Below are 12435 nucleotides of genomic sequence, written 5' to 3' on the forward strand. Positions count from 1 at the left end.
AATGAGAGAAACACTATTTTATTCTTTCAATTTATATTTCTTTGATTAATAGTGAGGTTGAAATCATATATGTTCATTTGTATACTTTCTTTTAAAATTACATTTAATGTCCTTTGTCCAGTTTTCTCTCAGGGTGTTCATTCTTCCTGTGTATGGGGTGGGGGGACTGAGGAAGAGCTCAATATATTAAATATATTAACACTCAGTCTGTCATAGATGTTGAAAATATTATTCCTAGGTTTTTATTTGACTTTTAATTTTGCATGTAGTATTAGACATGCAGTGAGTTTTCAGTTTTATTTACTCACATGTATCGGTCTTGTTATAACCAAAAGTTTTAAAACAGAAAACTGACTCACCTTCAGACAAAATCAAAGTGGCATTATGTACCCTCCTAGCAATATGTTCCAGCCCGTGGGACCCATGGTAGATTGCAAACATTGCAGCCATATTCGCCAAGAGAGCCTAAAACGACAAAGAGCATTTAAAGAATCAGGTTCAACAATGTGATGGAAGATGATCAGTGGGAGGGATTGTTATTCTGACTTGAGATGCCAAAACTAAAAGCAGGTACAAAGCAAAATGATTAGACTCCCTGCTTTCTCTATGATAGTTGGAGACCATTTATAACCTGCCCAACCATCTGAGGGGTAAATACAGCATCCAAGACACCCTAGAGTCACTATACTAAACCTTTGAATGTTACCATTAGTAAGGCGTTCCATCCATGCAACATAATCATGTCACCCATAAAGGGGAAGATCAGGCTGTCATCAGACATGGAGATGCAATATTTAATGTTGGAAGATAGTGGAACAACAAAGATCTCAGGGGAAAAAAGTGAGATCTAAGAATTTTACGCTCAATAATACAGTTCTTCAAGGATAAAAGCAACAAAAATTTTCAAACACACAAGAACTCAGGGAGTATAATTCTCTTGAAGCCTTAAATAAAGCACTAGAAAGTGAATTTCAGCCAATCAAGAGGTGAATGGTGAATCTATGCAAAGGACCACCAAAGATGAAAATGCAGGACGCAGGGGAATAAAACCAAAATGAGTTGGCAGGAGATATATTAGGAAGGGAAAACCAGAACCTACTGGCTTATTCCCTGCTGACAGTAAGGTCACTTTCTCAGGTAAAGATATCTCTCTTGACCGTTGATTGAAGTTTCACAAAAATATTTACAGGGAAGTGTGTATTCTAGTGTGACAGAGAATAGGAAAGAATGGCACTAGAATCTCTCAGAGACTCAGGGAGGGAATCCAGCATAGGGAGCAAGGAAGGGACCACTGTGGTGGCGTCTTGGGTCAGGGAGGAGGACAAAAAGAGGATGGCAAGGGTCAGAAACGAAAATGAGTGCCAATGTGGGGGAAAATCATGGAGGCCCACCTCCTGTCTCTCCTCCTTTTGGCCCTATCCCTCACCTGCTTTTCCACCCTAGATCCTACCAACCAGCAGCCTTCTAACCATGCAATATCGCCCTAGGTAACTGACCCAAACTCTAGTCTCAGACTCCTCACCTGCTTAGTCCATTCAATTCTCCCACAGCCCCTCCCATCTCACTGGTCCAGCACCATGGTTTCTATGAGTTTCCAGTCCCACTAAAGTGACTTTTGTCCTAATGTACTAGGTCAGCAGTTCAAGGTCCACCTTCAATGTTCAATCATCCCAAGGTGGGAAGGGGCACATTACAGAACAGAAACACTACTCAGCTGAGAAACACAGTGCTTTAAAGTTGGATGATGTTCAATATCAGATCTATTTTGTTAGGTACACATTTCCTCTGTGAGGCTGCTAGAAGGAATCTCTCTGGGGTCACTGCAAAAATGCCAGAAAGTGAAATCAGAGTCGATAAAGGAAATGAGGAAAAGAAGACATCAGAGAACACAGCAGTAGACTTTCTTGGACCAAGTGCCAGAGAGAGTACAGACACTCTTGTGGACTCCGTATAACAATTAGAAATAAATATGGAAGAACCACAACACGTTATAGCTATGGAGAGGGCATGTCTGAAGTAAAACATCCATATATAGTGTATCATGGCTCATGGCTATTCTGCCTGGGAATAAAAACTCAGGCTTGATGTTCACAGAATGCTCTGGAAGCCTCCCATCACAGAAGCCTTGTGGAGGTTGGTTCACGTCACTTTTTAAACTAGAGATCATTCTTTCTACAAACAGGAGACTATATCAACCAACTGACCAACAAATTAATGAAAAGTATAAAGTCACTTTTAGAAATCTTGGTAAGGCATTAGAATATCAAAGGAAGTTCAGAGAAACAGAGAGACCAAGAAGATTCAAATTTCTTTGATAATCTGACAAACAACATAATTAGGATACTTAAAGTAATCAAAAGTGAATCATGGGGACCTCCCTGGTGGCGCAGTGGCTAAGAATCCGCCTGCCAGTGCAGGGGACACGGGTTTGAGCCCTGGTCCAGGAAGATCCCACAAGCCTGTGCACCACAACTACTGAGCCCACGCTCTAGAGCCCGCGAGCCACAACTACTGAGCCCACATGCCACAACTACTGAAGCCCACACACCTAGACCCCGTGCTCCGCAACAAGAGAAGCCACCACAGTGAAAAGCCCGTGTGCCGCAACGAAGAGTAGCCCCCGCTCACCGCAACTAGAGAAAGCCCGCGTGCAAGCAATGAAGACCCAACGCAGCCAAAAATAAATAAATAAAATAAATAAAAAAATTAAAAAAAAAGTGAATCATGAAAGGATGCTCAAAATCATTAGTTATTAGGTCACTGCAAATCAATCCTACAGTGAGATGTCACTTCACACCCACTAGGACAGCTATAACCAAAAAGAGGAACAATAACAAGTACAGGTGAAAATGTGGAGAAATTAGAACCCTCATATATTGGTGGAGGGAATGTAAAATGGTGCAGCCACTTCAGAAAAGAGTCTGGAAGTTCCTCAAATAGTTCAACATAGAGTTACCGACGACCCAGAACTTCTATTTCTAGGAATATACCCAAGAGAACTGAAAATATATGTCCCCACAAAAACTTATACACAAATGCGCATAGCAGCCTTATTCAAGGTACCCCAAAGTGGAAGCAACCTAAATGCCCATCAATTGGTGAATGGATTAACAAAATATGATATATCCATACAATGGGATATTCTTTAGCCATAAAAAAGAATGAAGTATTGATTCATGATACCGTAGGGGTTCCAAACAGGCCTCCCTAAGATGTGCCACTTTAGCATGTGGATTATTTTGAGTTCAGGCAATGGACACCTTCTGGGCTCAAGAGAAACTACTGCTCCTCCCTTAACTGCCCAGAAGAATTTAAATTGAGGATTCTTCCCAGAAAAGGAGTTATTACCAAAGATAAATTTTATCTAAGTGGCCCCATCTATATGGCAGAGCAAACAACTAATTACCAAACATCTTGTTCTTCTTATCATCCAGTGAACGGCCCTCCCATGCTTGGAAGCACCTGGCCCCTATCCCATTCCTTAGCCCAGGATGACATGTATACCTTATTTACTTTTCTGTCCTTTAACCTCTCATGTATGTGGGGTCTCTGAGCCTCTCATATATGTGGGGATCCTGTATGTATGTATAAAGTGTTATTTTATCCTGTTAATCTGTCTCATATCAATTTAATTCTTAGACCAGCTAGAAGAACCTAGAAGGTTAGATGAAAAATTTTTTTTTCCTTCCCAATTCTACAACATGGATGAACCTTGAAAACATTATCTCAAACAAAAGAAACCAGGCACAAAAGGCCACATATTGTATGATCTCATTTATATGAAATATCCAGAATAGGCAAATCCATAGAGACAGAAAGGAGATAAGTGGTCACCAGGGGCTGAAGGGAGGGGAGAAGGATAGGAAGTGACTGCTTAATGGGAACAAGTTTCTTTTAGGGGTGATGAAAATATCCAGAAATGAAATGCTGGTGATGGTCACACAACTTTGTGAAAGTACTATCAACCGTTGAACGGTGTACTTTAAATGGGTGAATTATATGGAGAGTTATATCTCAATAAAAGAGCTAATGAAATGTAAATTATACATCAATACCCCTGGACTTTAGAAAAAGCTAATGAAAGCTTGTGGTGGAAGTTGAGAAATAAGAGAATATAAAGAAGAAGATATGATGCAAATTCAGACACCTGTAGAAATGTCACGAGTTTACAGAAAGATTTTTTTTAAAGAATTCAGTAATGCATTTTCAGAGATTAAAAAAAAAAAAAGTTCTGCACCATCAGTGATGCAAAACTAAGAGAAGTCCAGTGTGGACCCTACAACACTCAAGAGGAATGGGGCAGCCCTGAGAAGAACATGGAAGAGGTGCTACAAGAAGAAGGCTGGAGTAATGACATAGAGTGCTCAAGGAACAGCTTAAAAAATATCAGTCATCTCCAAACAAAAGAGAATAATTATAGGCCTACAAAGAAAATGACACTGGCATCACAAGCAATTGTTTCATGCAACCAGTTATGAGAAGAAACACATGAGATGAAATAGACAATGGAGAGTTAGAAAATCTCCAGAATAAGAAAGTGAAAATCAGAGAAGACAGGGTATGACTATCTCTAAGGCAAACATCATGTTATTCATTGCTGAAAAACAGAGACCTCTTACGATCCAAGTTAAATAATGAAACATCAGCTATCCATGAACTGGAAGGAAAAAAGAAGTAGGAATATAACTTTTGCTCATTGTAGATAGCCCAAGTTAACCTGGAAAATTAATTCAAACCTTGAAGCAGAAAACCCTTAGTGCACTTATGATCAGAGAGACACGTTCTGCAAGAACATGAGCAGAAAGCAGCAGAGGAAGGGAAGATATGTAAGCAGGGAATTCAACAAATGAAGGGTAAACTACAGAAAGTAAAGGCATCACATAAAGATCAATTTGCTGTCAACAGAGGACAAGCTTGTGACAACTGGCTCCTTCCTGTGATACTAGAGGAGCTCTTCCCTGACAAGCAGCCACCTCCCTGAGACAAAAAAAAATAATACAGGAAAACCAACTGAGGAAACTATTTCAACAACCAATGGATATGGAGCAAACTATAAGAAGACCTTATCATCTACTCCCTCCCTGGAGAGGCTTTCTAAAAGCTGGTGGTGGTGCTGTGAGCCTATGCCCTAAGGGGAAGAACACTGCACTGCCTACTGAGGTATCTGTGAGATCTCTCCCTTTCCCTGACCCCGAATGGAAGAGAACCAAGAATGGATTATATGCTCAGGGGTGGTCCTCCACCTGATCCTAGGAACTGGCTGGATGTCAGAAAACACTGCTCCCTCTAACCTGAGACCTTGGGCAACGTTCAGGTAACTCCTCCTCTTTTATCCCATACATTTCAGAAATGCCTCTCATGAGTTCCCAGTAAGAGTACCCCATGGCCACCACCGGCGGGCCCATCTGGACTATCCCCTCAGTACAGTCACCTCAAGCACCTTCACCTTGCCTTCCTCACACTAACCTGGAGGGCCTCCATCTCAGCCCTAAGAGAAGGTGCCCCAGTTACCACCCATAATGGACCTGCCCTGTGGCCAAGAATGCCAGAGACCCTAACGGGTGAAGGGTGTGCACACATGGAACCACAGTAAAATACATTGTATTGGCGTTCTGACAAGACCACAAGGCTTCTCTACCAACAAGATCTTGACATTTTTGGTGTGCACACTGCTCAGTGGATGAATGAAGCAACAACTCAGTAAATGAACAAGTAGCTCATTGCTGTAGACTGTAAGACATTCAGTGAGCAGGTCAGGTATGTGATCTACCTGAGCTGTACAGATGTTGCTGGTAGCCTTGTCTCTCCGGATGTGTTGCTCCCTGGTTTGAAGAGCAAGACGATACACTTCTTTTCCACTGGCATCTCTGGACCAAGAATAAAACATCTGGTTAGTACAGATCATCATAGCACCAGGAGCTGCCATAAACAGAACTGCTTCTTTCCTTCCCACCTTGAAGTGAATTCAGCAAAATTACTTAGGTGCAAGGCCATAAAGAAACAATTTACAAACCAATCTTCTTCTAAAGGGGACTGTTAATTTTCAGTTTGTACTTTGAGGATTTGAGGCACTGAGATATATACAATAAGCTGGGAACTTTAAAAGAAAATTTTCCAGGAATCACCCAGCCTAATAAAATGATGGTGATTGAGGATTAAACTTCACTCTGAGCTTCTTGGCAGACTCAGAGAAAAGGGAAATACCCGACAAAGGAAACAGAATTTCTATACTAGAAATCTAAAGCAACTACATGGCTATAAATAAAGGATGTTAACAACCTAACACTTGTCTCTAATAAAATTTCTCCTTTAATACAATTAAAAATCTAGATAACCATAAAGATTCAGCAGTCTTAGCCTTTATTTCATCAAACTCTCAGGTCCACTTTCCAGAAAGGTAAGAAGTTCAATACAAAAATCAGAAGATGAGGGCTTCCCTGGTGGCACAGTGGTTGAGACTCTGCCTGCCAATGCAGGGGACACAGGTTCGAGCCCTGGTCTGGGAAGATCCCACATGCCGCGGAGCAACTGGGCCCGTGAGCCGCAACTGCTGAGCCTGCGCGTCTGGAGCCTGTGCTCCACAACAAGAGAGGCCGCAACAGTGAGAGGCCTGCGAACCGCGATGAAGAGTGGCCCCCACTTGCCACAACTAGAGAAAGCCCTCGCATAGAAACGAAGACCCAACACAGCCAAAAAAAAATCAGAAGATGATAACTGATATATGAAACTCTTTTAAATTAGAAAACCCTCTGTCTCATCTGGTGAAGAGACATCATTGAAAGAAAATGTAATGTGAGAATACTTAAAGAAACTATTATTTTTTACATTAAAAAGCAAAGTGCTTTTTGCTATCATGTGACAAAGTGAAAGTATTTCAGAACTTCTCATCACCAGCACATCATTCACTAATTCAGACTCCTCACTTACATTAATAGCCCAGCTTTATGAAAGGTCAAAAACAATATGCTAAAGTTCCACAGTAATAATCATGGCATTCATCTCAATTCTTAACCCGAGGATTTTCATCAATGAGAAGCACTCAAGGAAGTACATTTGGAAATTACTCAAATGGCCAAAGGGCAGACCTCTAGGAAATAATGTAGGTCACACCCAATGTGTGCATGGTAATCTCTTATTGCCCTTGTCTTTACATAGCCATGTGGCATGTTAATACTTCTGAGAAAGAAACTAGTTAGATATAAAACACACTTAAAATATTCAGTCTCTCAAGACTTTCATCAATCTAAAATTCATTTCTATGACTTCAATACAAATATGCTATAAATTGTACACATACTTTTCCAAATATGCACAAATTCATGGCATTCGAGAAGAGGTACATGGCATTTGAGAAGGGCCAGGTATGGGATAATGGGGTGTGTGTGTGTGTGTGTGTGTGTGTGTTGGGATGGGGTTGGGGGGTAGGCAGGGCATTGATACCCCAAACATTCATACCCCAAATACATTCTCTTTTCTGACTCTATGTTTACATTTCCTTAATCGACCCAAAATGGCCCAGTTAAATTCAAAGAGAAATCAACAACTTCTGTGATCAAGAGAAGGAGCAGGGAAAACCAGAACCACAATAAAAGGGAAGAAACATGAGCTGCTTTACCTTGTTACCCCCACCATTCTTCCAGGCATCATCCTCACCAAACTTTCTCTGACAGCAAAAAAGGCTGCATGTGGTCCGCCATAGCCCAGAGGCACCCCAAATCTCTGTGAGCTGCCCAGGGCAACGTCCACCCCAAATTCTCCGGGAGGCCTCAGGATACACAGAGCTAGAAGGTCAGTAGCACAACAAGCCAAGCTCTAGAAAGGAAACAAGAGAAAAGGGACAAGGTTGTGACCTTCCCTGAGACCAGTGGAAGGAGAGCAAATTATCTCCATTATAGGCAGACTGGCAGAGTTGGTTCGTATCCTGTGAAATTTATTTACTCATTCATTCATTTAAAATATTTACTGAGTGCCTACCATGTGCCAGGAACCAGTGAAGAAAACAAACTTGAAAAAAAGAGATTGGAAGGAGGCAGTTTTACCTTACCAAGCGATAAAGGTGTGGAAATTAAAACACAACAAAAAGAGTAACAATAATAGGGCTTCCCTGGTGGTGCAGTGGTTGAGAATCCGCCTGCCAATGCAGGGGACACGGGTTCGAGCCCTGGTCCAGGAAGATCCCACACGCCACAGAGCAACTAAGCCCGTGCGCCACAACTACTGAGTCTGCATTCTAGAGCCCGCGAGCCACAACTACTGAAGCCCGCGCACCTAGAGCCTGTGCTCCGCACAAGAGAAGCCACCGCAATGAGAAGCCCACACACCGCAACAAAGAGTAGCCCACACTTGCCGCAACTAGAGAAAGCCCGCACGCAGCAACGAAGACCCAATGCAGCCAAAAAGAAATTAAACAAATAAATTTTTTTAAAAATCATGCTAAAAAGAGTAACAATAATAATTCAAAGTTGAGACACACCTCCATGGACCCCCCACAAGGAGAGGTTTGCCTACCCCAGCCTGATGGGCTCTCTCCACGAGCTCCGTGAAGTCTTCCACCTTCCCCTCGGTGTCTGGGTACTGGAACAGCACTCCACTGACATCTTTTCCACTGAAGTCCATTTCATGGGGTAACTTCAGCTCAATGAGGACTCCAGCATACCTGAAAAGACAGAAGACAAAGAACCACCATGCTTTTGGTTTACAGGGAAAGTCAAATCATCTACAGTTTCTTTTCCACGATAGAGCGTGCGTATGCTGTGTCCCTCCTCAGTGCCCCCACCCCCTACCCTATCCCAACACGCACACACCCCCATCCCACAGCCAGCCCTTCAGTGGTAACTGTGCTTCACACCACTCACCTGCAGCCACCGTTAGCACCTCCCCTCCCGCTTTCCTGTCAGAACCTGTGCCTGAGACAAGAGCAGAAACATGCCTTCCTAGGGCTAAACAACCACCACCTGTAACTGCAGAGCCATTGCCACTTTGACCTTGGATAGGTCTTAGGTGAATGGAAAACCTCAGTAAGACAAGGAAGAAGACCTTCCTTAGGTTCCTGCAACTATCTAATTCCTATCATATGTCAGAAAACCACTTCTGAAGGAATGGTGGTATGGGATCAGGGGGAAAGGCTTTTACAAGGAGAAAGCAAATAAACACACCCACATGTGGTAGTTGTGCTGTGTTTGTTTTATCTGATTACAGCACTTAAAAAATATAATATGCTTTCATCTACATCATACTAAACTAGGTATTATGTGGATTCCCTATGAGCCATGTTTGCAGGAATATATACAAAATCATAACAGTTGTGTGAGAGTTCCATTTTTACCCTGTGCTTTTCAAACTTTTCAAAACACTGTTGAAACAATTTTAATATTCTTAATTTTCTTTTTTAAAAAAAGAACACAAAACAATGTGTTCTTTTTGTAAAATATAAAGCAAAGGCGACCAAACCCACTGTGTATTTTTCCCTGCATTCTAACACATCTTACTTACCAGTGAGGTCATGGGAAGAAAGTGGGAGGGAAAGTAAAATTCAATAACCCCAGCTTAAACCAGGTTCAACTCCAGTCAGTTTGGAAATTAGAGGAAGAAACAGCAGAGATGAGCATAACATTATCCCTGAGTTCAAAATACAAATAAAATTAATTACTTGGCTCGAGTCTGGACGACAGCTATTGTCTGTGAGTGGCAACGAGGGTCAACAAAAAACTTCCTCCTCTTGTTGTGTCTGTTGAAAAGAAAAAATCACAATTCAACATGAACATTAAAGAAATCAGAGTATCTTCTAAGAATGCAAAGCAAAGATGGTACTTAAGGAAAGTCTGAGCATAGGATAAAAAATAATGAGTCATTAATAACTAATAGCGACATTTCCTGATTAGAATATCACTGAAATCCAATTCCCATTCTAACCCCATTTAGCAAAATCAATCTTAAACTGGTTTAAATTTTTTAAAATATACTATGAGGAAAAAGAAAGAAAAGGGTAGTGATTAGGTGCGAGTAGGAACAAAAAACTAAGTCTTCTAGATAAAATCATCTGAGAAGTTTATTGCCAAAGGAGCATTTAGAGATTATCTAAACTGAGTGTCCTCATTCAAAGGAAGCGGAGAAGAACTCAGATAGGTTGTGATACGTGCAGGTACCACAAAGCTATGGAAGGAACTGCGTTGGGTCTAAGACCCAAATTCAGGAAGTTCTCTAACAGTCCATAGTTTCAGGAAACAAAACTGATGGGGATGCATAACACTTTGTGTATCACAAGCACATCTGGGTAAAAAGAAATGAGTGGAGGATACAAGTATATTGTATAAAAAGAAAGATCCACATGACCAGTTAACAGCAAGTTTCTCAATGCAATGGGACTGAGAAACAGCAAGGTTTTACTTGTCATTATATCCTTCTCTACTATTTGAAATTTTCCACTATGAACAGGTATTATTCTTATAATAAGCATAAATTCAATACAGTAAGTAGAGTTGGGAGATACAAAATTAACTGTCCAATGCACAAAGCTCTTCAAAGTCTATATCTAAATAACTCTGGAGAGAAGAGCTATCTAAGCCTAAATGACCTCGGATGGAAACAAAAACAGTGCTATTGAAGAAAACATTTCCTAAAGATAAGAAACACAAGGCTGCTTCTCAAGGGTAAAATTAAATGCAGGATGGAAGGTATGAGAATTAAGAGAGAGGAAGCAAATCAAGCACTTGCAGAGTGTGCGTAGCCCAGTGACTCTATTAAGTTCAGGAGAGAACCCCTGACCCATCAACTACAAAGGTCTCAGCTTCTGCAAGTGTGAGATGAAAGCTCTTACTCAGAAAAAGGGGATGGAGGTGGGGGATGGGAGAGCAGCGAGAAGGTAGATGAGGAAGAGAGAAGGTGAAAAGGAGTGAAAAGTTGAGAGTAGAATAGAAATGGCATTCCTTTCCGGCTGTCCCTAGGATGACCGGAAGAAGAGCCTGAACCCACCCCTGGGACTGCTTGGGAAGCAGAAGGGCCTGGAACTTAGAGGCCTCCACATCTGCCCAGTGAGTTCGAGGTTCACAACTGCAACACTGTGATTTATAGGAAATAAATATTTGATCATTCAGATGACCAAGATATATTTCTCATATATATTTGGTCTTTGTCCACAGTTCCTGGCTCACAGCTCCCAAAACCATTGGAATTTTCTTAAGTGTGAAAAGTGATCAAGGTGTCATTTGTAATGTTAATGAGGTGACTTTTGCATCCCACAGAGGAATGAGGGCTGGTTGCTAAAGGAGCCAACCGTGTGATTAGAGGGTTGGAACTTTCAGTTCTACACCCTGAGCTCCAGGGAAGGAAGAGGGGCTGGAGGCTGAATCAATTGCCAATGGCCAAGATTTAATCAATCGTGTCTATGTAATGAAGCTTCCATAAAAAACCCAAAGGGTAGGATTTGGAGAGCTTCTGGACTGGTGAACATGAGGAGATTTGGGAAGAATGGGGATCTCTGAGGGAGCATGGAAGCTCTGAGCCCTTTCAAGATACCCAGCCCTATGCATCCCTTCTGTCTGGCTATTCCTGAGTTATATCATTTGATAATAAACTGCTTCTAGTAAGTAAAATGTTTCTCTGAGTTCTGTGCGCTGCTCTGAGGAGGGGGTCATGAAAATTCCAGTCGATGAATACAGGTAACAACCTGTACTTGAGAATGGCATCCTGAGTTGGAGGGGGTTGTTGGAACCCCAATCTACAGCCAGTTGGTCAGAGGCACAAGTAACAACCTGGGCTTGCGACTTGTAGCTGAAGTAGGGCAGGGGCGGGGGGGGGGGGGGGGGAAGGGGCGCAGTTTTATAAAACTGAGCCCTTAACCTGTGGAATCTGATGCCATCTCCAGGTAGATGGTGTCAGGATTGAGTTGAATTCTCAGATACCAGCAGATGTTTGTTCGTTTGTTTTCAGGTGTGAGAGGAACCCCTCTCCCTGACTGGAATTGGTACCAGAATCAATTTAACCACCCCTCAAGACTGTGGAAGCCAAGAAAGAAACTTACATGGGCATTCAGAGTGTAAACAAAGAACGTTGCCCGCCAGTTCCACAAGGATCAAGCCATTAGCCACTGCAGTCACCCAGTCAGTTGACTAGGGCCAACCCCCCAAAACCTCAGACAGACACATCATCAATGTAGGCAGATTTCCCTACCAGATGACCATCTACAAGAGAATTCTACCTGGAAGGAAGGTAAACTCAAATGTATTCTCAAGGCAAAGAACAAAAGAAGGTGAGGAGCTGGAGAATGATTATTAACTAAATATTAACCAAAGTTAACCATGACCCAGCAATTCTATTCCTAGAAATGCATCCTCAGGAAATAATCAGAACTTTTGACAAAGATTTATCCTACAGATGCACAAAAATACCATTAATAACAGTGAAAAATGGGAACAAACAATGTATAACAATAGAGGT

General features: G+C 41.8%; 1 protein-coding gene across 2 annotated transcripts in view; it reads right to left on the bottom strand.

Annotated features, from left to right (window-relative positions):
* GLDC (glycine decarboxylase) overlaps positions 1 to 12435 on the bottom strand; it is a 98858-nt gene that overhangs the window by 55121 nt on the left and 31302 nt on the right. For both annotated transcript variants that reach the window (XM_068552020.1, XM_068552019.1), the window contains exons 5-9: positions 9650 to 9727; positions 8509 to 8656; positions 7616 to 7812; positions 5771 to 5867; positions 360 to 465 (exon numbers count right to left, since the gene is read on the bottom strand). In XM_068552020.1, the coding sequence (XP_068408121.1) occupies positions 360 to 465; positions 5771 to 5867; positions 7616 to 7812; positions 8509 to 8656; positions 9650 to 9727 (626 nt within the window). The remainder of the gene's footprint in view (positions 1 to 359; positions 466 to 5770; positions 5868 to 7615; positions 7813 to 8508; positions 8657 to 9649; positions 9728 to 12435) is intronic.

The sequence above is a fragment of the Eschrichtius robustus genome, chromosome 10, assembly GCF_028021215.1.
Source record: "Eschrichtius robustus isolate mEscRob2 chromosome 10, mEscRob2.pri, whole genome shotgun sequence".
In the NCBI taxonomy this organism is placed as follows: domain Eukaryota; kingdom Metazoa; phylum Chordata; class Mammalia; order Artiodactyla; family Eschrichtiidae; genus Eschrichtius; species Eschrichtius robustus.